Here is a 22480-nt window from a genome sequence, read left to right as displayed (position 1 = left end):
GACCTCCCTTGGATGTGGTATCCCTTTCTCAAGCTCCCTCTCCGGCATCGAACCCTGATTCCCCGTTACCAGTGATCACCATGGTAGGCACAGAAAAGAACATCGAAAGTTGATAGGGCAGACATCTGAATGGATCGTTGCTGTCACGAGGACGTGCAATCGCCCAGAGGTTATCTAGAGTCACCAATGCGGCAGCAGGCCCTCGTCCTACAGTTTTAGATGGTCAGATCAGCAGGCCCTTGCTCCAAATGTTTTTGAGGGTCACCAGCAGGCCATCAATCATAATTTTTCAAGGGTGTGTATGATTCCCTCCTTTATGTGTAACAAATGGTATTTTGGAGTGCCGGTTCCTTGTAATTTTTGGCAGCCCTTTCACTTAGTGCAAAGGCTTTATGAATGTAGGAGTCCCACTACCTGAACAATTGTACCACAATGTGAATGAGGCCCTCCTTTATGTGATATACAGGCTGTTTCGGAGTGCTTCTTACTTGTAATTTTATTGCAGCACTTGCACTTTATATACAATTGAATATACAGGAAAGAATGTTTCCTAACAATTTTTCCTGTAAAATAGATTTTTTTTGGGGGGGAGTTTTGTGCGTATTTTTGTCAGTCTGTAAAAGTGGCGTACAACTCAGACAACATGGCTCCCAGCAGCGACCTGGGAGTCCAAGATGCAACCAGACATCGTCCCCATGCTGTTCCCGATCCATTTCGGTGGTATTTCTGTCACTTTCTGACCTTTTCCAACGGACCACGCACCCTCCCCTCTTCAGAGCAGGGGGTGCCTGGTTGTCTCAGATTTACTTCCATTATACTCAGGTGCTCGGCCAAGCATACAAATATAGCAATGTGTTTGGGCCGAACACCCGAATACTTTGGTGCTCGATCATAACAAAAAATTACCTATTTTTTAAATCATTAATTTTTGGAGGCTATTTTTAATTTTCAATGTGAATGTCAATTTTTTAAGAAAAAACAAAAAATTCTGCAGTTTTTGCACTGGCCACTAGGCCTAACCACTTTACTGCAGCTATCTCCTCATCATTACAGGCAGGTTTAGCATGACCGATATCACCTCTGTGTGTACATAACACAGAATCCTTTATTTACAATGTGATTGTCAAAGCTTATCTACTCCTTAGGCCCCTTTCACATGAGCGAGAATTCCGTGCGGGTGCAATGCGTGAGGTGAACGCATTGCACCCGCACTGAATCCGGACCCATTCACTTCAATGGGGCTGTTCAGATGAGCAGTGATTTTCACACATCACTTGTGCGTTGCGTGAAAATCGCAGCATGTTCTTTATTCTGCTTTTTTGGGGGGGAAAAGAATGGGTCTGTGTGAAAATCACAAGCATCTGCAAGCAAGTGCGGATGCGGTGCGATTTTCACGCATGGTTGCTAGGACATGATGTAAGTAAATTGATAAGTCAATTTACTGTTTTATTTTCCCTTATAACATGGTTATAAGGGAAAATAATGGCATTCTTAATACAGAATGCTTACTAAAATGTGGCTTTAGGGGTTAAAAAATAAAAAATATTAGGCTGCTTTCACACTAGCGTTCGCTGGTCCGCTGAACGCTGCTTGCAGCGTTCGGGTGTCCGCCTGGCCGTGCGGAGGCGTGCGGATCCGTGCGGATCCGTCCAGACTTACAATGTAAGTCAATGGGGACGGATCCGTTTGAAGATGCCACAATGTGGCTCAATCTTCAAGCGGATCCGTCCCCCATTGACTTTACATTGAAAGTCTGGACGGATCCGTACAAGGCTATTTTCACACTTAGCTGTTATATGCTAAAAATAATGCAGACGGATCCGTTCTGAACGGAGCCTCCGTCTGCATTATTATGAGCGGATCCGTTCAGAACGGATCCGCCCGAACGCTAGTGTGAAAGTAGCCTTAACTCACCTCGTCCTGTTGATCGCACAGCTGGCATCATCATCTTTCTTCTTCTTTCAGGACCTACAAAAGCACCTTTCATGATGTAATCGCGCTCACCACGTGTTGAGTGCGGTGATATCAGCGCAGGTCCCGCTGAAGGAAGAAAGAAGATTTCGTCATTAAAGGTCCTTTGGCAGGTCCTGAAAGAAGAAGAAAGAAGAAGATGCCAGCTGCATGAACAACAGGATGAGGTGAGTTAATTTTTATTTATTTTTTAACCCCTAAAGCCACAGTTTTGAAAAGTATTCTGCATTAAGAATGCTATTGTTTTCCCTTATAACCATGTTATAAGGGAAAATAAAATATACAGAACACCTAACCCAAACCCGAACTTCAGTGAAGAAGTATGGGTTCGGGTCTTGGTACCACTGTCAGTTTTTTATCACGTGTGTGCAAAACGCATTGCACCCGTGCAATAAAAACTGAACATCGGAACGCAATCGCAGCCAAAACTGACTGCAATTGCGTACCTACTCGCACGATTTTCCCTGATCGCAGATGCAATGCATCCGGACCTAATCCGGAGACGCTCGTCTGCAAGGGGCCTTAGTCCTCTGTACAGGTCACAGAGCATGCCTAGAAAACTTTACCATAGTAGTCAATGAGGTCCCTTCCTGTGCATTATGTTTATGGCGCATATGTCAACTTTAACCCTTTTGCTAGCAGCGCTGTACATGCACAGTGTTGAAACAATGGGCAAACATGGCGCGCGTAAAAAATATATATATAAATAATTAAAAAAATATGCAAATGCCCATAAAATATAAAAATATTTTACCAATACGGCAAATGGAGTAACGGATTTTTTTTTTATTATTGCTTTTCTTACCAAAAAGAATGTAATAAAATGTGTCACACACACTCTAAAATGGTATCAATAAAAAACTACAGATCGTCTTGCAAAAAATAAGCCCCGACACAGCTCAGTAGGTAACTATAAAAAAGTTATGGGGGTCAGAATATGATGATGTAAAAAAAAATGTTCTTTTCAAACTTTTAATTTATTTTTACACTAGTTAGACATAAAAATTGTTAACATACAGTACAGACCAAAAGTTTGGACACACCTTCTCATTCAAAGAGTTTTCTTTATTTTCATGACTATGAAAATTGTAGATTCACACTGAAGTCATCAAAACTATGAATTAACACATGTGGAATTATATACATAACAAAAAAGTGTGAAACAACAGAAAATATGTCATATTCTAGGTTCTTCAAAGTAGCCACCTTTTGCTTTGATTACTGCTTTGCACACTCTTGGCATTCTCTTGATGAGCTTCAAGAGGTAGTCACCTGAAATGGTCTTCCAACAGTCTTGAAGGAGTTCCCAGAGATGCTTAGCACTTGTTGGCCCTTTTGCCTTCACTCTGCGGTCCAGCTCACCCCCAACCATCTCGATTGAGTTCAGGTCCGGTGACTGTGGCGGCCAGGTCATCTGGCGCAGCACCCCATCACTCTCCTTCATGGTCAAATAGCCCTTTACACAGCCTGGAGATGTGTTTGGGGTCATTGTCCTGTTGAAAAATAAATGATGGTCCAACTAAACGCAAACCGGATGGAATAGCATGCCGCTGCAAGATGCTGTGGTAACCATGCTGGTTCTGTATGCCTTCAATTTTGAATAAATCCCCAACAGTGATACCAGCAAAGCACCCCCACACCATCACACCTCCTCCTCCATGCTTCACGGTGGGAACCAGGCATGTAGAGTCCATCTGTTCACCTTTTCTGCGTCGCACAAAGACACTGTGGTTGGAACCAAAGATCTCAAATTTGGACTCATCAGACCAAAGCACAGATTTCCACTGGTCTAATTCCCATTCCTTGTGTTCTTTAGCCCAAACAAGTCTCTTCTGCTTGTTGCCTGTCCTTAGCAGTGGTTTCCTAGCAGATATTCTACCATGAAGGCCTGATTCACACAGTCTCCTCTTAAAAGTTGTTCTAGAGATGTGTCTGCTGCTAGAACTCTGTGTGGCATTGACCTGGTCTCTAATCTGAGCTGCTGTTAACCTGCGATTTCAGAGGCTGGTGAACTTATCCTCCGCAGCAGAGGTGACTCTTGGTCTTGCTTTCCTGGGGCGGTCCGCATGTGAGCCAGTTTCTTTGTAGCGCTTGGTGGTTTTTGTGACTGCACTTGGGGACGCTTTCAAAGTTTTCCCAATTTTTCGGACTGACTGACCTTAAAGTAACGATGGCCACTCGTTTTTCTTTACTTAGCTGCTTTTTTCTTGCCATAATACAAATTCTAACAATCTATTCAGTAGGACTATCAGCTGTGTATCCACCTGACTTCTCCACAACGCAACTGATGGTCCCAACCCCATTTATAAGGCAAGAAATCCCACTTATTAAACCTGACAGGGCACACCTGTGAAGTGAAAACCATTTCAGGTGACTACCTCTTGAAGCTCATCAAGAGAATGCCAAGAGTGTGCAAAGCAGTAATCAAAGCAAAAGGTGGCTACTTTGAAGAACCTAGAATATGACATATTTTCTGTTGTTTCATACTTTTTTGTTATGTATATAATGTGAATCTACAATTTTCATAATCATGAAAGTAAAGAAAACTATTTGAATGAAAAGGTGTGTCCAAACTTTTGGTCTGTACTGTATGTGGTATTGTAATTTTACTGACCCAGAGAATGAATGGCACAGGTCAGTTTTACCACAAAGGGAACGCCGTAGGGACAAAACCCACTTCCTAATACATTGTATGGAATATTAAATGGTGGCATTAGAAAGTACAACTTGTCTTGCAAAAAATAAAATCCTTATATGGATATGTGAATGGAAAAATAAAAACGTCATGCAGGAAAAAATAATTTGCCCATTATTATGTTCCGTGTGAATAAAAGTTTCCATTAAACGTGAATATAATAATACTAATAAAAAAATGATAACAGGCAGGTATTGCTTTAGCTGATGGGCACAATAAATATAAATGAACAGTGCTCTGTGAATTTACTAGCTCTGATATGCTTTGTAATAATACACTCTATCAATCAATGATTTACTGTAAAACAGCAAAATTACAGGATGTGCTGTTCTTTGTTAGTATTTATAGCAGTGCGAGGGTTGTAATCAAACAAGGAAGCTCAAACTATGTGAAATCCAGCACCGCTACATTTTTGGGAAGAAAGCAGGATATAAGAAAAGGGGACATCACAGAGGATCTTTTTGTCCTTTGGTGTGCGTGGTGTGTGGCTCCTCACTCTAGGATGGAGGAAGGAATGATGTTGGCACAGGCGTAACTTGCAACAAAGATATTGACTGCTCACACAAGGGGCAATAAGCTTGATGGTTATGCAACATGCCACCCCAAAGGCTGATCGCATACCAGGTTTATAGGATGCCAAGTGGTGTGGTCAGAGGTGTTGCTATGGTCTTAAAAGATCCAGGGTCCAAGCCCCAATGAATAGTTCTCTAAATTGACCCTCCCCCTGAACACCGCGTTCTGCTGTACTTGCTATAAAGCAGCACATACCTGTCACATCAATTATTTGGGCAGTTAACCCCTTTAGGACACAGCCTTATTTCACTTTAAGGACCAGGCCATTTTTTGCAAATCTGACCAGTGTCACTTTAAGTGGTGATAACTTTAAAACGCTTTGACTTATCCAGGCCATTCTGAGAATGTTTTTTGTCACATATTGTACATCATTACACTGGTAAAATGAGGTTAAAAAAAATGTATTTTTATTTATAAAACAAAATACCAAATTTACCGAAAATATCAAAAAAATTGCTAATTTCCAAGTTTCAATTTCTCTACTTCTATAATACATAGTAATACCTCAAAAAATAGTTATTACTTTACATTCCCCATATGTCTACTTCATGTTTGGATCATTTTGAGAATGATATTTTATATTTTGGGGATGTTACAAGGCTTATAAGTTTAGAAGCAATCTTGAAATTTTTAAGAAATTTTCAAAAACCCAATTTTTAGGGACCAGTTCAGGTCTGAAGTCACTTTGTGAGGCTTACATAATAGAAACCACCCAATAATGACCCCATTCTAGAAACTACACCCCTCTAGCTATTCAAAACTGATTTTTACAAACGTTGTTAACCCTTTAGCTGTTCCACAAGAGTTAATGGCAAATGGAGATAAAATTTCAGAGTTTTGTTTTTTTTTGGCAAATTTTCAATTTTAATCCTTTTTTTCCAGTAACAAAGCAAGGGTTAACAGCCAAACAAAATGCTATATTTATTGCCCCGATTCTGTAGTTTGCAGAAACACCCCATATGTGGCCGTACACTACTGTACGGGCACACAGTAGGGTGTAGAGTGAAAGGTGTGCCATATGGTTTTTGGAAAGGCAGATTTTGTTGGACTGGTTTATTTACACCATGTCCCATTTGAAGCCCCCCTGATGCACCCCTAGAGTAGAAACTCCATAAAAGTGACCCAATCTAAGAAACTACACCCCTCAAGGTATTCAAAACTGATCTTACAAGCTATGTTAACCCTAGGTGCTCCACAAGAGTTATTGGCATATGGAGATGAAATTTCCGAATTTCATTTTTTTCTGCAAAATTTTCCATTTTAACCCATTTTTTCCACTAACAAAGCAAGGGTTAACAGCCAAACAAGACTGTATCTTCATTGCCCTGACTCTGCCGTTTACAGAAACCCCCCATATCTGGTCGTACACTACTGTACGGCCACACGGCGGGGCATAGAGGGAAAAGAGCGTTGTGTGGTTTCTGGAGGGCTGATTTTTTTATGGACTGGTTTATTTACACCGTGTCCTGTTTCAAACCCCCTTGATGCACCCCTGGAGTAGAAAGTCCCTAAAAGTGACCCCATTTTGGAAACTACGAGATAAGGTGGCGGTTTTGTTGGGACTATTTTTAGGGTACATATGACTTTTGGTTGCTCTATATTACATTTTTGTGAAATTGAAATTCTGAAATTTCATCTCCATTTGCCATTAACTGTTGAGGAACACCTAAAGGGTTAATAAAGTTTGTAAAATCAGTTCTGAATACCTTGAGGGGTGTAGTTTCTTAGATGGGGTCACTTTTAGGGAGTTTCTACTCTAGGGGTGCATCAGGGGGGCTTCAAAAGGGACATGGTGTCAATAAAAAGGCCATCAAAATCGGCCTTCCAGATACCATGTCGGTCCTTTCCTTTTGCGCCCTGCCTCTTAGTGATACAGCAGTTTACGACCACAAATGTGGCATTTCTGTAAACTGCAGTATCAGAGTAATAAATATAAACTTTTGTTTAGTTGTTAACCCTTGCTTTGTTCCGGAAAAAAATGATTGAATTTTTTTTTTTATATCTCTAAAGACTGAGTCATTTTATTTATTTTTTTAGCCGATTGTATTAGGTAGGGGCTCATTTTTTGCGAGATGAGGGGACGGTTTTAATGGCACTATTTTGGGGGCTATATGACTTTTTGATCGCTTGCTATTAAACTTTTTGTTATGTAAGGGGACAAAAAAAATTCTTTTTTTGCACCGTTTTTTTATTTTTTTGGACCGTGTTAATCTGGGGGGTTAGGTCATGGGGTATTTTTATAGAAGAGATTATTACCGACACGGCGATACCTAATTTGTATATTTTAAAAAAATTATTTTAGCTTTACAAACTTTTTGAAATTTTTTTTTGGGGTGTCTCAAGTATGAGAACCATAGTTTTTATCGATTGTCAGCGGCTAAATGGAAAAGGGGATTATAAATTCAGTACTCCATGGAAGTGTGGTACTCCCTGAAGCAACCAATAATGCAGAGGCCCGAATGATCGTGGCACGTGTCACATTGAGTAGTGGTGTCCTTCCGTATCCCCCTCCTGTGACACACTCTGCACCTTTTTTGGGTCCGTCCCTTCTTTCCAGTATGGGGACCACACCTGGAAAGTGTTGGCCAGGGCGATCCGGGCACCTCCAGTTCCCGTGGTACTCCGGCCTGCTCTTTCCCGGTTCGAAAAGATCAGGGCCTTGAGGACTGCCTCATAGAACTGAAGGAATGTCCCTGTGTTGCCAGCGCTCCTGGACTGCACAAAAGAGTTGTTCAAGGCAACCTGTACCAAGTAGACCGCAACTTTTTTGTACCATGCCCGGGTTTTGCGCATGGTGTTATATGGCTTGAGGACTTGATCAGAGAGATCAACTCCTACCATATACCGATTGTAGTCGACGATACAATCGGGCTTGAGGACTGTTGCCGCGGTACCTCGCACAGGGACAGGGGTGATGCCGTTACCATGAATTGTGGACAGTACAAGGACATTCCTCTTGTCCTTATATCTGACCAGCAACAGGTTTTACAGTGGTAAGGGCACGGGTCTCACCCCTGGGGATAGGTACCTGGAGGGGATGGGCAGGGAGGCTGCGTTGATTTTTCTGCACGGTCCCACAAGCGGACGTGGATCTGGCGGCGAGGGACTGGAACAAGGGGATACTAGTATAAAAGTTATCCACGTACATGTGGTAACCCCTATCTAGCAGTGGGTGCATAAGGTCCCACACCAGTTTCCTGCTAACAGCCAGAGTGGGGGGACATTCTGGGGGTTGAATACGGGAATCTCGCCCCTTGTACACACGAAACTTGTAAGTGTACCCTGAGGTGCTCTCACAAAGTTTGTACAGCTTCACGCCATACCTTGCCCACTTTGAGGGAACATACTGGCGGAAAATGAGTCTCCCCTTGAACGTAATGAGAGACTCATCAACCACAACCTCCCTTCCAGGTACATAGGCCTGTACAAATTTGGCCCCAAAGTGATCGATAATTGGCCTGATTTTGTACAGGCGGTCATAGGCAGGATCACCTCGGGGGGGCATGCTGCATTATCTAAATAATGCAGGCATTTCCGGATGGCCTCAAACAGGGAGCGTGTCATGGCCGTACTTTAAAGTGGGGTCTGGTAGAGGATGTCCCCACTCCAGTATTGCCTGACACTAGGTTTCTTAACTAGGCACATATGCAGCACGAGGCCCCAAAATGTCCTCATCTCGGCTGCACTGACCGGCATCCAGCCACCGGGCCTAGCCAAAAAGGAGCCCAGGTGTTGAGCAACGAACTGTTGGGCGTACAGGTTTGTCTACTCCACCATTAGATTTACCAGTTGGTCAGTGAAAAAATGACTAAAAAAGTCATATTCAGTGAAGCCCACTGTGGAAATCAGGAATCACAGGTTCAAATCACTCTGGGGTACACCAGACAAGTTCACCGGCAGGGGGCTCCGGTGGATTTAACTGGTGGGCCGGAAAACTAGTACGAGCCCCAGAGCTGCTCGTACTAGGGTGGGCCACAGGGTCCCTATCATGGCGGTCCCCTTGCTCCGCCTTGCGGCGTCTCCGCCGCCTTGGGGGCTCATCATCATCATCGCTAGATGATGAGGAGATTGCGGATGACAACAGGAAAGTGGGGTCATCCTCGTCCTCACTAGGACTCTCTAAGGCGGTCACTGAATAACAATTTTACTGTAGGCCAGTGGAGTATAGGCCCCAAAAATTAGGCATTCATCTGACAAAAAAAGAACAAGTGATTATGTGGCTGGAGTTATATTAGACGGTCACTGGATAACTATTTTACTGTAGGCCAGTACAGGCCCCAAAAATTAGGCATTTACCTAACAGAAAAGAACAAGTGATTATGTGGCCGGAGGTACATTAGGCAGTCACTGGATAACAATTTCACTGTAGGCCACTGGAGTAGAGGCCCCAAAAATGAGGCATTCACCTGACAGAAAAGGCCTTTTATGCCGCTGTATATACATAAGACAATGACCATTCTTTGTTCTGGGTGGTGGCGGATATATGTGGGCTGGCATGAGGAAATTCAATTACAAGTGGTCGTCACAGGTGTTGAATTCCTCCAAGATCCATGCCTAATTCATTTTTAGAAATGTGAGGTAGTCCACAGTGTCGTGAGCATGATCCCCCCCTCCTCTGCTGAACGTCCTTTCGGACAGGACACTCGACGAGGGGCAAGCCAAGAGTTACATGGCAAATTGTGCCAGCTCTGGGCACAGGTCAAGCCTGCACACCCTGTAGTCCAGGGGTCCCTTGGTTCTCAGAGCGTCCACATCAGCCGTTAACCCGATGTAGTTGGACACCTGTTAGTCTAGGCGTTCCTTGAGGCTGTATCCGGAGGGCGGCTGTCAAAGAGTTGGCTGCAAAAATGATCTAATATCCGGTGACCAACACATTTTCAAACCGCCCTCTTCTTGCAGGCGCGGTAGGATTGGTACCGGCACCTGTTTCGCTGGTGGGTGGAAATTCCTCTGCCAGCACCAGTAACAGCAGAATGCAGCATCTCTTACAGCAAGGCCTGGAAATGTTGCATTATGACAGCCCTCTGTGATGTTGGTAACATTTCCGCAATTTTGTGTTTGTACCGGGGGTCTAAGTACGTTGCCACCCAGTTCTGGTCCTTGCCCTTTATCCTTTTTATACGGGTACAGGGGTCATTCTTTAAACACTGGAGCATGAAGGCCCCCATTTGCACTAAATTGGAAGCGGTGGAGCGCAATTGCTCCTGCTCATCACCCAGGAGAATGTCGTCCTCGGTCTCCTCCCCCCAGCCACGGATAACACCAGTGATCCCTGAAAAGTTTAAAGTCCCACTCAAAGCCTGCTCTTCTTGCTCCTCCTCCTCCTCCCCCCAGGCACCATCCTCCTCTGACTCCTCTTTAGACTCCTGCTGTCTTGTCTCAGATGGAGTAGCCCCCTCCTGGGAATTCATTCAGCATTGCGACTTCCTCATCTTCCAGCTCCTGCTCCTCGACGGCTTGATCAATTACTCGACACAATGCACGCTCCAGAAAGAAGGTGTTAGGTACGATGTCACTGATGGTGCCCTTGCTGCGACTGACCAGTTTGGTGATCTCATCAAATGGCTGCAGAAGTCTGAATGCATCACGCATGAGCAGTCACTGGCGCGGTGAAAAGAAACAAAGCTCCCAGAACCTATCCTGCGGCAGAGTTCGTACAGGTAGTCGTTAACTGCACGTTGCTGCTGCAGCAGCCTATCATGTGTTTTTCTTGTGATTGTCTGTCTACACTGTTAGAGAGACTCCTGCCCCCTCCAGGTCCTGAGGGATCAGGCTGCCTCTTCCCCCCTTTCACCATCTTAGGGATTTTAGGGAATCTTCAGCCTAGGCACGGGGACACGTTAATACCCACCTCAGGGTCTGAACGTGGGCATAGAAGACTAGGGAGAGCTGGTAGGGATTTGTCAGGAGGTGACCTTCATCCCCAGCTTCTTTCCTAGACACTTGTTTGGTTGTATTCTGTGTATCTTGTATCCTTTCCAGCGTGACATCCCCTTAGTCAGTATTTTGTGGAAGCAGGTGTATCGAAGTCCTCAATAAGTATTTTGTGGAAGCAGGTATATTGCACCCCTCAATCAGTATTTTGTGGAAGCAGGTATTTTGAATCCCTCAATCAATATTTTGTGGAAGCAGGTATATCGCACCCCTCAGTCAGTATTTTGTGGAAGCAGGTGTATCTCAGGCCTCAATCAATATTTGGTGGAAGCAGGTATATCGCACCCTTCAATCTGTATTTTGTGGAAGCAGGTATATAGAACCCCTTAATCAGTATTTTGTGGAAGCAGGTATATCACACCTCTTAATCAGTATTTTGTTGAAGCAGGTATATCGCAGGCCTCAATCAATATTTGGTGGAAGCAGGTGTATAGAACCCCTTAATCTGTAATTTGTATGAGCAGATATATTAAACCCCTTAATCAGTATTTTGCAGAAGCAGGTATATTGCAGGCCTCAATCAATATTTGGTGAAAGCAGGTATATCAATCCCCTTAGTAAGTATTTTGTGGAAGCAGGTATATCGCACTGTCATGGAACCATGAACCAGACGTACAACAAGAGATGAGTGGAAATAAGAAGGCTTTATTGAAAATAAAGCTGTAAGGCAAAAGTCCAAACGGATGGCTAAACCGAAGCAGGGTCTTGCGAAACCAGAGATCAGGAACCAGAAGGGTAGTCAGATGAAGCCAGGATCAGGAACCAACAGGGTAGTCAGACGAAGCCAGGATCAGGAATCAGCAGGGTAGTCAGACGAAGCCAGGATCAGGAACCAGAAGCAGCAGCAGTCTTAGAAGCATGTGAGCACAGGAGGACCAAGCAGGGAACTGAAGCCACAGACCTCCTATATATATGAGCTAGGCATCCAGCTCCTCCCAGTGGGAAGGAGGAGCCGCAGGGTGGGAGGCTACAGAAACCCAGAAACCAAGATGGCCGCCAGCACATGTCAAACGAAGGAGAACAGCAAGGAGGTAAGACCATGACAGTACCTCCCCCTCAAGGGCCCCTCCTCCGCGGAGTAAGGAACGGTTTCTGAGGGAAGCGTGCGTGGAAGGCTCGGAGCAAGGCAGGAGCATGGACATCTGCGGAGGGAACCCAGGAACGCTCCTCTGGACCATAACCACGCCAATGGACCAAAAACTGCACCCGGCCGCGGACCAGGCGTGAGTCCAGGATATTGCTCACCTCATACTCCTCACGATTGCCCACTTGGACCGGACGAGGCCGAGGAATCGAGGAAGTGAAACGATTACACACTAGTGGCTTCAAGAGGGAGACATGAAACACGTTGGAGATCCGCATGCCAGGAGGAAGCGCAAGGGCATAGGCTACCGGGTTTACCCTGCGAAGCACTCGGAAGGGACCAACAAAGCGAGGCGCCAGCTTGGGAGTGGGCACTCGAAGGTTGAGGTTGCGGGTGGACAACCATACGCGGTCTCCGACCTGGTAGGAAGGAGCGGGCGCTCGTCTGCGATCAGCCTGGAGTCTCTGGCGCTGAGCAGAGACCTCAAGGGACCTCTGGATCTGTACCCAAGAAGCACGTAGGACGGAAAGGTGATCCTCCACAGCCGGAATATCCTGGGGAGAGAATACCTCCGGTAACACGGCAGGTTGGAACCCATAATTGGCCATGAAGGGAGACGTCCCAGAGGAAGAGTTCACCGCCGTGTTCCTGGCAAACTCAGCCCAAGGCAGGAGGTCAACCCAATTGTCTTGGTGATCGGAGACATAGCAACGAAGGAATTGCTCCAAGGCCTGATTGGATCGTTCTGCGGCCCCATTGGACTGAGGGTGGTAGGCCGATGAGAAAGAGAGATGAATCCCCAACTGGGAGCAAAAGGCGCGCCAGAACCTGGACACAAACTGACTCCCCCGATCCGACACAATCTCCTTGGGCAAACCGTGCAACCGGAAGACCTCCCTGGCAAAAATCGAGGCCAACTCTTGTGCAGAGGGTAACTTCTTGAGAGGTACACAGTGGCACATTTTGGAAAACCGATCCACTATCATGAGAATGACCGTATGGCCTCGGGATGCAGGGAGGTCCACAATGAAATCCATCCCCAGGTGTGACCATGGACGCTCCCCGGTGGCTATGGGTTGCAAAAGGCCCAACGGAAGGTGCCGAGGGGACTTACTCTGGGCACAAACGGAGCATGCCGCTACATATGCGGCGATGTCGGAACGTAGAGAAGGCCACCAGAACAGACGTGAAACAGCCCAGGACAGCTGATTCTTTCCAGGATGCCCCGCGGCCTTGGAGTTATGGTAGGTTCGCAACAACCGAGTGCGCAACTCCTCAGGCACAAAACACCTGCCGTTGGGTCTCCCAGAGGGAGCACCAGATTGAGCCGCCAAAATCTGCTCACCCAGGGGAGAGGTCAGGCTGGTGCGAATGGCGGCCAGGATCTGATTCGGAGGTATGACCGAAGTCGGAATCGACTCCTCCCCGGACAGCTCGGAGTACTGCCGTGATAAGGCATCCGCTCTGATGTTCTTGGAACTGGGTAGGTAGGAGACCACGTAATTAAAACGTGACAAGAACAGAGCCCATCTGGCCTGACGTGGTGTCAATCTCTTGGCCTCAGAGAGGTAGGTCAGATTCTTGTGGTCCGTCAGGATGAGAACCGGAACCACCGAGCCCTCGAGCAAGTGCCTCCATTCTTTAAGGGCCTGCACGATGGCCAATAACTCCCTGTCACCAATCTGATAGTTGCACTCCGCGGAAGACAGTTTCCGGGAGTAAAACCCACAAGGAAGCAGAGGACCCTCTGGTGTTCTACGCTGAGACAAGAGGGCGCCTACTCCCGTCTCAGACGCGTCCACCTCGAGGACAAAGGGCAACCCAGGGTTGGGATGCGACAGAATCGGAGCCGACACAAAGGCGGACTTTAGAGCCTCAAAAGCTCGGATGGCCTCGGGCGGCCAGACCTGGGGATTACTGCCCTTCCTGGTCAGATCCGTGAGAGGCTTGGCTAGCATGGAAAAGTCCCTGATGAACTTCCGATAATAATTGGCGAAGCCCAAAAAGCGCTGCAGGGCACGAAGACCACTGGGCTGGGGCCACTGTAAGACAGCCGAAACCTTCTCAGGATCCATGGAGAACCCCTCAGCGGAAATGATGTAACCTAAGAAGGTTACCTGGGATCGGTGAAATTCGCATTTCTCAAGCTTACCGAACAGCTTGTTCTCTCGTAACCGTTGCAACACTCGTCTGACATCCAGAATGTGGGCCTCCATGGATTCAGAATATACCAAGATGTCATCCAAATAGACCACCACACACTGCTGCAACAGGTCACGGAAAACATCGTTGATGAATTCCTGGAAGACTGCGGGCGCATTGCACAACCCAAAGGGCATAACCAAGGATTCATAATGACCGGTCCTGGTGTTAAACGCGGTCTTCCACTCATCGCCCGCCTTGATCCTTACCAGGTTATATGCCGCCCTCAGGTCGAGTTTGGTAAAGACCGTGGCCCCTTTGAGGCGATCGAACAGCTCGGAAATCAAGGGTATCGGGTAAGCGTTCTTGATCGTGATGCGATTGAGACCCCTGTAATCGATGCAAGGCCTCAACTCACCGCCCTTCTTTTTCACAAAGAAAAATCCAGCCCCTGCCGGGGACGAGGATTTGCGAATGTGTCCGCATGAAAGCGCCTCCCTCACGTACTCCTCCATGGCCTCATTCTCCGCTACCGACAGTGGATAGACTTTGCCACGAGGAGGAACGGCACCAGATTGTAACTCTATGGCACAATCGTATGGGCGGTGCGGAGGTAGGGCAACCGCACGCACCTTATCGAATACATCCCGGTACTCCTCATATTCAGGAGGCAACAGAGAGTCCGAGGAAGTACACAGCAACTTGACAGGCCCATGGATGCAACTAGCCCCACACTGCGGTGACCACGAGAGGATCTCGGCCGATTTCCAATCGAAAGTCGGATTATGCTTCTGGAGCCAGGGGTACCCCAAGACCACCGAGTAGTGTGGAGACGAAATAACCTGGAGACAGACCGACTCTCTGTGAACGGCACCAATGGCGATCCCCACTGGAAGGGTCTCATGAGTCACGTGTGGCGGCAGAAGGGGTCTGCCGTCTATCGCCTCAAGAGCCAGTGGGGAACATCGAGGCTGCAGAGGAATGGAATTGGCGGCAGCGAACACACTATCAATGAACAAACCACCAGCACCAGAGTCCACCAACGCCTGGGTCGTCACCGAGCCCCCGACCCAGGAGAGGACAACAGTAATCAGTGGTTTGTCAACACGGGAAACCGGGGACGAGGAGACTCCACCCAAGATCTGCCCCCGACAGGATCTCAGGTGCGAGCGTTTTCCCGGACGGTTCGGGCATGCCAACCGAAAATGCCCACCGAGACCACAGTACATGCATCGGCCCTCGCGTCTCCGGAGTACCCTCTCCCCCTCGGACAGGCGAGCAAACCCCAGCTGCATGGGTTCACCCCCAGACAAGTCATCCCCATGAGGCGTGGGAGGAGAGGGAGGCACGGGTGGGACAGCAAACGTAGGCGCCAATCTGTTAGAAGGCCTCCGCAGGCTCTCCTGAAAGGAAGGTCTCTCCCTGAGTCTGGTGTCAATCAAAATCAGGAAAGAAATAAGAGACTCGAGCTCCACAGGTAGGTCCTTAGCTGCAACCTCATCCTTCAAGGCATCCGAGAGACCATGAGAGAAAGCAGCGACCAGAGCCTCATTATTCCAGCCCACCTCTGCTGCCAGGGTACGAAACTCAATGGCGTATTCAGCTACGGATCGTGAACCCTGTCTGATGGACATAAGGAGCTTCGCAGCAGAGGCAGCACGAGCCGGCACATCGAATACCTTCCGAAGAGAAGCAACAAAACCGGAAAACTCGGCAACCACCGGATTGTTGTTCTCCCATAAAGGGCTGGCCCAGGCCAAGGCCTTGTCCGAGAGCAGCGAGATCAAGAAGCCCACCTTTGATCTCTCAGTAGGAAAGGCATGTGGCAGCAACTCGAAGTAAATGCCCACCTGGTTAAGGAAACCTCGGCACTGAGTTGGCTCTCCCCCAAAGCGCTGTGGAAGGGGGGCAGAACCGGTCATACCCCGAAACACCGCAGGCGCAGCAACAGGTGTCGGGGTAGACTCTGGCGCAACAACCGGAGCGGCAGTAGGAGCGGGCCCAGGAGCGACAACCGACCCATCGGCAACGGAAGCTAAATGAGCCGTGCGTTCAAGCAGGGTTTGCAACGCCACAGCGAACCGACCCAACAGGTAATCCTGCTGATCAAGTCTGGCAACCAGCGTAGGTAGTGAGGGTGGCCCTGTACCGTCAGAATTCATGGCTTGGTCCTAATGTCATGGAACCATGAACCAGACGTACAACAAGAGATGAGTGGAAATAAGAAGGCTTTATTGAAAATAAAGCTGTAAGGCAAAAGTCCAAACGGATGGCTAAACCGAAGCAGGGTCTTGCGAAACCAGAGATCAGGAACCAGAAGGGTAGTCAGATGAAGCCAGGATCAGGAACCAACAGGGTAGTCAGACGAAGCCAGGATCAGGAATCAGCAGGGTAGTCAGACGAAGCCAGGATCAGGAACCAGAAGCAGCAGCAGTCTTAGAAGCATGTGAGCACAGGAGGACCAAGCAGGGAACTGAAGCCACAGACCTCCTATATATATGAGCTAGGCATCCAGCTCCTTCCAGTGGGAAGGAGGAGCCGCAGGGTGGGAGGCTACAGAAACCCAGAAACCAAGATGGCCGCCAGCACATGTCAAACGAAGGAGAACAGCAAGGAGGTAAGACCATGACACGCACCCCTCAATCAGTATTTTGTGGAAGCAGGTATATAAAAACCCCTTAATCAGTATTTTGTGGAAGCTGATGTATCGCAGACCTCAATCAATATTTAGTGGAAGTAGATATATCGCACCCCTGAATCTGTATTTTGTGGAAGTAGGCATAAAAAAAATACCTTAATCAGTATTTTGTGGAAGCAGGTATATAGAACCCCTTAATCAATATTTGGTGGACGCAGGTATATCTCACCCCTCCATCTGTATTTTGTTGAAGCAGGTATATCGCAGGCCTCAAATCAATATTTGGTGGAAGCAGGTGTATAGAACCCCCTAATCTGTAATTTGTGGGAGCAGATATATTAAACCCCTTAATCAGTATTTTGCAGAAGCTTGTATATCGCAGGCCTCAATCAATATTTGGTGAAAGCAGGTATATCAATCCCCTTAGTCAGTATTTTGTGGAAGCAGGTATATTAAACACCTTAATCACTATTTTGCTGAAGCAGGCATATCGCAGGTCTCAATCAATATTCGGTGGAAGCAGGTATATCAAACCCCTTAATCAGTATTTTGTGGAAGCAGGTATATCAAACCCCTTAATCAGTATTTTGCAAAACCCTCAATTAGTATATTGTGGAAGCAGGTGTATCGCAGGCCTCAATTAATATTTGGTGGAAGCAGGTATATCATTCCCGTTAATCAGTATTTTGTGGAAACAGGTATTTAGAACCTCTCAATCAATATTTGGTGAAAGCAGGTATATCGCTACTCTCAATCTGTTTTTTGTGGAAGCTGGTATATCCCTGGACGCACTTCCATGATTCAGCATGACATTGTCACTGAGCCTCAGATAAAAGTCCGGTTAAAACCATACCGGGTACCCGAGGCACGGCGACAAGCCATCGCAGAGGAAGTGCAGCTAATGCTGCAACTAGAAGTCATTGAGGAGTCCAAAAGTTAATGGACCAGTCCAATAGTCTTAATTCCCAAGCCAGACGGTTCTGTAACGATTTTCGCAAACTAAACAAAATCTCCAAGTTCGATGCATATCCCATGCCCCGGGTAGATGAGCTTATCGAGAGGTTAGGACAAGCCTGATATTTTTCTGTTTTGAACCTCACAAAGGGCTACTGGCAGGTGCCCTTAACAGATGATGGCAAAGAGAAAACTGCCTTTGTCACCCCTGAGGGGCTGTATCAGTATAAAGTGTTACCCTTTGGTCTGCATAGTGCCCCCACCACGTTTGAATGAGTGATGGACTTTGTACTTCGTCCACATTGTCGGTACGCCTCAGCTTACCTGGACGATATCGTCAGCCACAGTACCGACTGGGAAGTCTACCCAAAGTGTAGGCTGTAGTGGACTCTCTTAGGAAGGCTGGACTGACTGCTAACCCTAAGAAATGCGCGATAAGGTTAGAGGAGACTAAATACCTGGGGTACATCACTGGACGTGGAGTTATCAAACCCCAAGTGAACAAAATAGAGGCAATTCGGAATTGGCCACGACCTGTCACCACGAGGCAAGTTAAGTCGTTCCTGGGAATGGTGGGCTATTATGAGGTTCGTTCCCCATTTTGCCACTTTAGCGGCTCCGTTGAGATGGCTTTTGAAAGGACGGAAGTCCGTGATGGTCCGCTGGAATGACCAGCCGGAAGAGGCTTTTTCCGTGTTGAAGTCGGTCCTGTGCAGGTCACCGGTTTTGGTTACGCCCAACTTCAAGAGGGAGTTTGTGGTACAGACCGTTGCCTCTGAAGTAGGCCTCGGAACTGTACTCTCTCAGGAAATCAATGGGGAGAAACATCCCGTTGTTTTCCTGAGCCGCAATCTCACCCCAGCCGAGACTAGGTACAGTATAGTGGAGAGAGAGTGCCTGGCCATCAAATGGGTACTCAAGTGTCTCCGCTATTATTTGTTGGGGAGAAAGTTCCGTTAGGTGACTGACCACTCCCCTCTCAAGTGGATGAGCCAGGCCAAAGAGAGGTATGCTCGGGTCACCAGATGGTTCTTGTCATTACAAAACTTCAAGTTCTCAGTGGAACACAGGGCAGGCCGCTTGCAGGGAAATGCGGATGCCCTGTCCTATGTACACTGTCTGGCAAGTGTTCACCCCCTCAAGGTTAAACAAAGGGGAGGTATGTAGCAAGGCGTAAGAGTCCGTCGTTGATGGAAGGTATGTGTCACTGAGGTTCCTGGCCTCGGTGAAGTAAGAGCCGGAATTTTCAGGTGTCAGCGGCAGCTAATGCCGATTGGCATTTTGCTATTTTAGTATGGCTGTATAGCTGATCCGGGACAGCTCTTACTGGGAGTAGTCAAAAGTGCTGGGTGGGTGACTACTCCCCACATTCCAGGCAGGGTCTTGACTAACCTATAAAAAAACCAGCCGGCTGTGTCAGCTGGGAGTAATTACCTCTCTCTGACAGAGGAGCTCTGGCAATCGCTATTGTGGGAACTGATCTCTGTACTGGGCTGAAAAGCTGAGTCTCTGTGTTGGGATCTGAGGTTTTGTGCCAGACTGGACGGCTGAGACCTATTTAGGTTGCCTGTTCCCCCAACAGGCCACCTAAAGCCTGCATTTTGACTGCTGGAGGCAGAACCGCCGACAAGGTGACGTTTTTGTTATGCACGAACCTTCTACTTGGTGTGAACAAACACCAACCATACAAAGAGTTTTTGTTTGACCTTATGTGTGAATAAACACAGACATTTGAATTACGAACTTGTACTTTGCCTCTGTACTGCACTCGCTTATCCCAACTACCAGAGCGAATCCCCACAAGGTACAGGTGAAACTTGAAAAATTTGAATATCGTGCAAAATTTGTTTATTTCAGTAATGCAACTTAAAAGGTAAAACTAATATATGAGATAGACTCATTACATGCAAAGCGAGATATGTCAAGCCTTTATTTTTTATAATTTGGATGATTATGGCTTACAGCTTATGAAACCCCAAAGTCACAATTTTGAGGTACCCTTTGCTCAGGGGGTATGGATTAATTACCTGACTAGAGTGTGACACTTTGAGCCTAGAATATTGAATCTTTTCACAAAATTCAAATTTTAAGCTGCATTAATGCAATTCCTTTTAATTTGTATTACTGAAGTAAATGGACTTTTGCACAATATTCTAATTTTTCGAGTTACACCTGTATATAACACCAGTTGCAATTAGTTATTCCAATAGCGTTTGTCCCTCTATATAGCTGCGGTATCGCAGCATAACCGCACACAACTGCTGCACAATACAAATGCACTATAATATACTTTCTATGTTAGAAAGTATATTATAAGTATATCACAACCCTCAGTATATCACACCTATTGATAGCACACCTATACCAGTTCTTAAAAGGACTTTTGTGGCCCCATTAGCAAGCGTTTGGTGTCCCTAACAGTCTGTCCCTGCTCCACACAGCAACTTCTCCCTACACCGGCAAAAGACTGAATGTAAAATGGCGGCCAGATCAGGTTCTGTTATAGGGTGGGGGTGTGTCCATTTTCTGAAAAGTCTCAATTGGCTGTCCTGTCCCACCTGATGTGTGTGTCATGGGTCAAAGTTTGGCGCAATGCAAAGGAATATGTTCGCATGTTCAGCGAATGCGGAAAGTTCACCGCGAAACGACCGCCGGGCAAACCGCAAGGCCATCTCTAGTTACCATCACAGAGAGGCCACAGGACAATGATCAGGATTGGGACAAGAAAAACATACAGGCACGGGCCACCATAAGCTTACTAGTGAAGGATGATCAGCTCATTCACATACGCCATGAGGGCACAGCGAAAGGCATGTGGGGTGTACTGAGAAGACTGCATGAAAGATCCAGTTTAAACAGCAAGTTGTTTCTACTACGGAAATTTTACAAAATGAGGCTTAGCAGAGAACAGGACATGCAGGAGCATATAAACGCCATGCTGGAAGTGATTGCACAACTCAATCGGGGAGAATATAATAGACAGTCACGCCGCAGCCATGTTGCTGTGCAGTTTACATATACTGCACTGATCAATCCGCTGGAGACACGGCCTGAGACAGATCTGACATTAACATTTGTAAAAACCAGGATCCTAGATGAGTATCAGAGAAGAAAGGAATTAGTGCATGACTCCACAGAAATCGACACCAGGACCGCTCTTAAAGCTACAGACACAAGGTTACATAGGAAGGAGACCAGGGTGTGTTTTAGATGCCACAAACAGGGACTCATAAAGAAAGACTGTACTATATGGAAAGCAGAGCAAACGAGACAGTGTCCCTCTTATATTAAGCAAAAGGTCAAAGCCACAATCTCTGATCCATGGGAAGTAAACTGGAACGCCACATTTAAAGCGACAGGCAACCATAAATGTTAAGGCTGGTGGATCGACTCGGGGGCAACCAGTCACATGACGTTTTTTCACAGAACTTGATCTGAATAACAAAGAAACTATTTACCTTGCAGATGGAAGTAAAATACATGCAGAAGGCTATGGCCATGGAACCCTTGTATGCCCTGATGATGCGGGACAGAATTTAGCCATACCAGTGAAAGATGTGCTTTATGTTCCTGATCTAGAAGGAGGACTCTAATCTGTGAAACAGCCAAAGGAGTCACTGTAAAATTCCAAGGTGACAAGTGTTCTATCCTGGATGACAAGCAGACAATAGCAAGTGCCAAGCTGGATGATCATCTGTATCATTTCAACACAGTGAAGGAAAAGGTGAGACTATGTACAACATAAGCACAATGACTGTATACACATGTGGCACAGGCGTCTAGGTCACAGACACCCAGAATGCATACAGGAACTACAAAAGAGGAATCTGACAAAGGATCTAACAGTATCCCCTTGTCCAGTTACTGTTAAGTGTGAATGTTGCATCAAATCCAAAGCTACAAGAGCAACATTTTCCAAAGTCAGTCAGAAGAGAGCTTCAAGACTACTTGACCTAGTTCACAGGGATGTATGTGGTCCCCTAAACTCACCTACACCTGGAGGCAACAGGTACATAGTGTCTTTTATATATGACTATTCAAGATACACAGTCACTTACCTAATGCAACACAAGAGTGAAGTTCTTGACAAATTACAAGACTATGTAGTAAAGACCAGTAACAAGTTCCAGAGGAAGCCTCTCATACTTCGGAGTGATAATGTAGGTGAATTCACAGGACATAAGATACAAGAGTACTTAAAACAGAATGGAACAGAACATCAAAAGACAGTGTCATACACACCAGAGCAAAATGGGGTAGCTGAAAGAAAGTACAGAACTCTGACTGAAATGATCAGATGTATGCTGACAGACTCTGGACTACCACAAAAATACTGGGGTGAGGCGGCATATTTGCAGAACAGACTCTTTTCCAGAACAGTGGAGAAAACTCCATATGAACATGAGAAGAGTTTTTGGATGCAAAGCGTTCATCTACATTCCAGAAGAAAAACTCACCAAACTCCAAAACAGAACATTTTTCCCTGTAT

General features: G+C 46.5%; 1 protein-coding gene across 1 annotated transcript in view; it reads right to left on the bottom strand.

The window, feature by feature from the left end:
- Positions 1-21504, bottom strand: part of SLC13A2 (solute carrier family 13 member 2) — a 123969-nt gene extending 102465 nt beyond the window's left edge. The window contains 1 exon segment of the mRNA XM_044286663.1: positions 21450-21504. Coding sequence (XP_044142598.1) covers positions 21450-21491 — 42 coding nt within the window. The 5' untranslated portion in view covers positions 21492-21504.
- Positions 21505-22480: the final 976 nt, after the last annotated feature.

The sequence above is a fragment of the Bufo gargarizans genome, chromosome 3 (genome assembly GCF_014858855.1).
Source record: "Bufo gargarizans isolate SCDJY-AF-19 chromosome 3, ASM1485885v1, whole genome shotgun sequence".
NCBI lineage: Eukaryota > Metazoa > Chordata > Amphibia > Anura > Bufonidae > Bufo > Bufo gargarizans.
The sequence above is the reverse complement of the archived record's forward strand: the minus strand, read 5'-3'. Positions and strand labels throughout refer to the sequence as shown.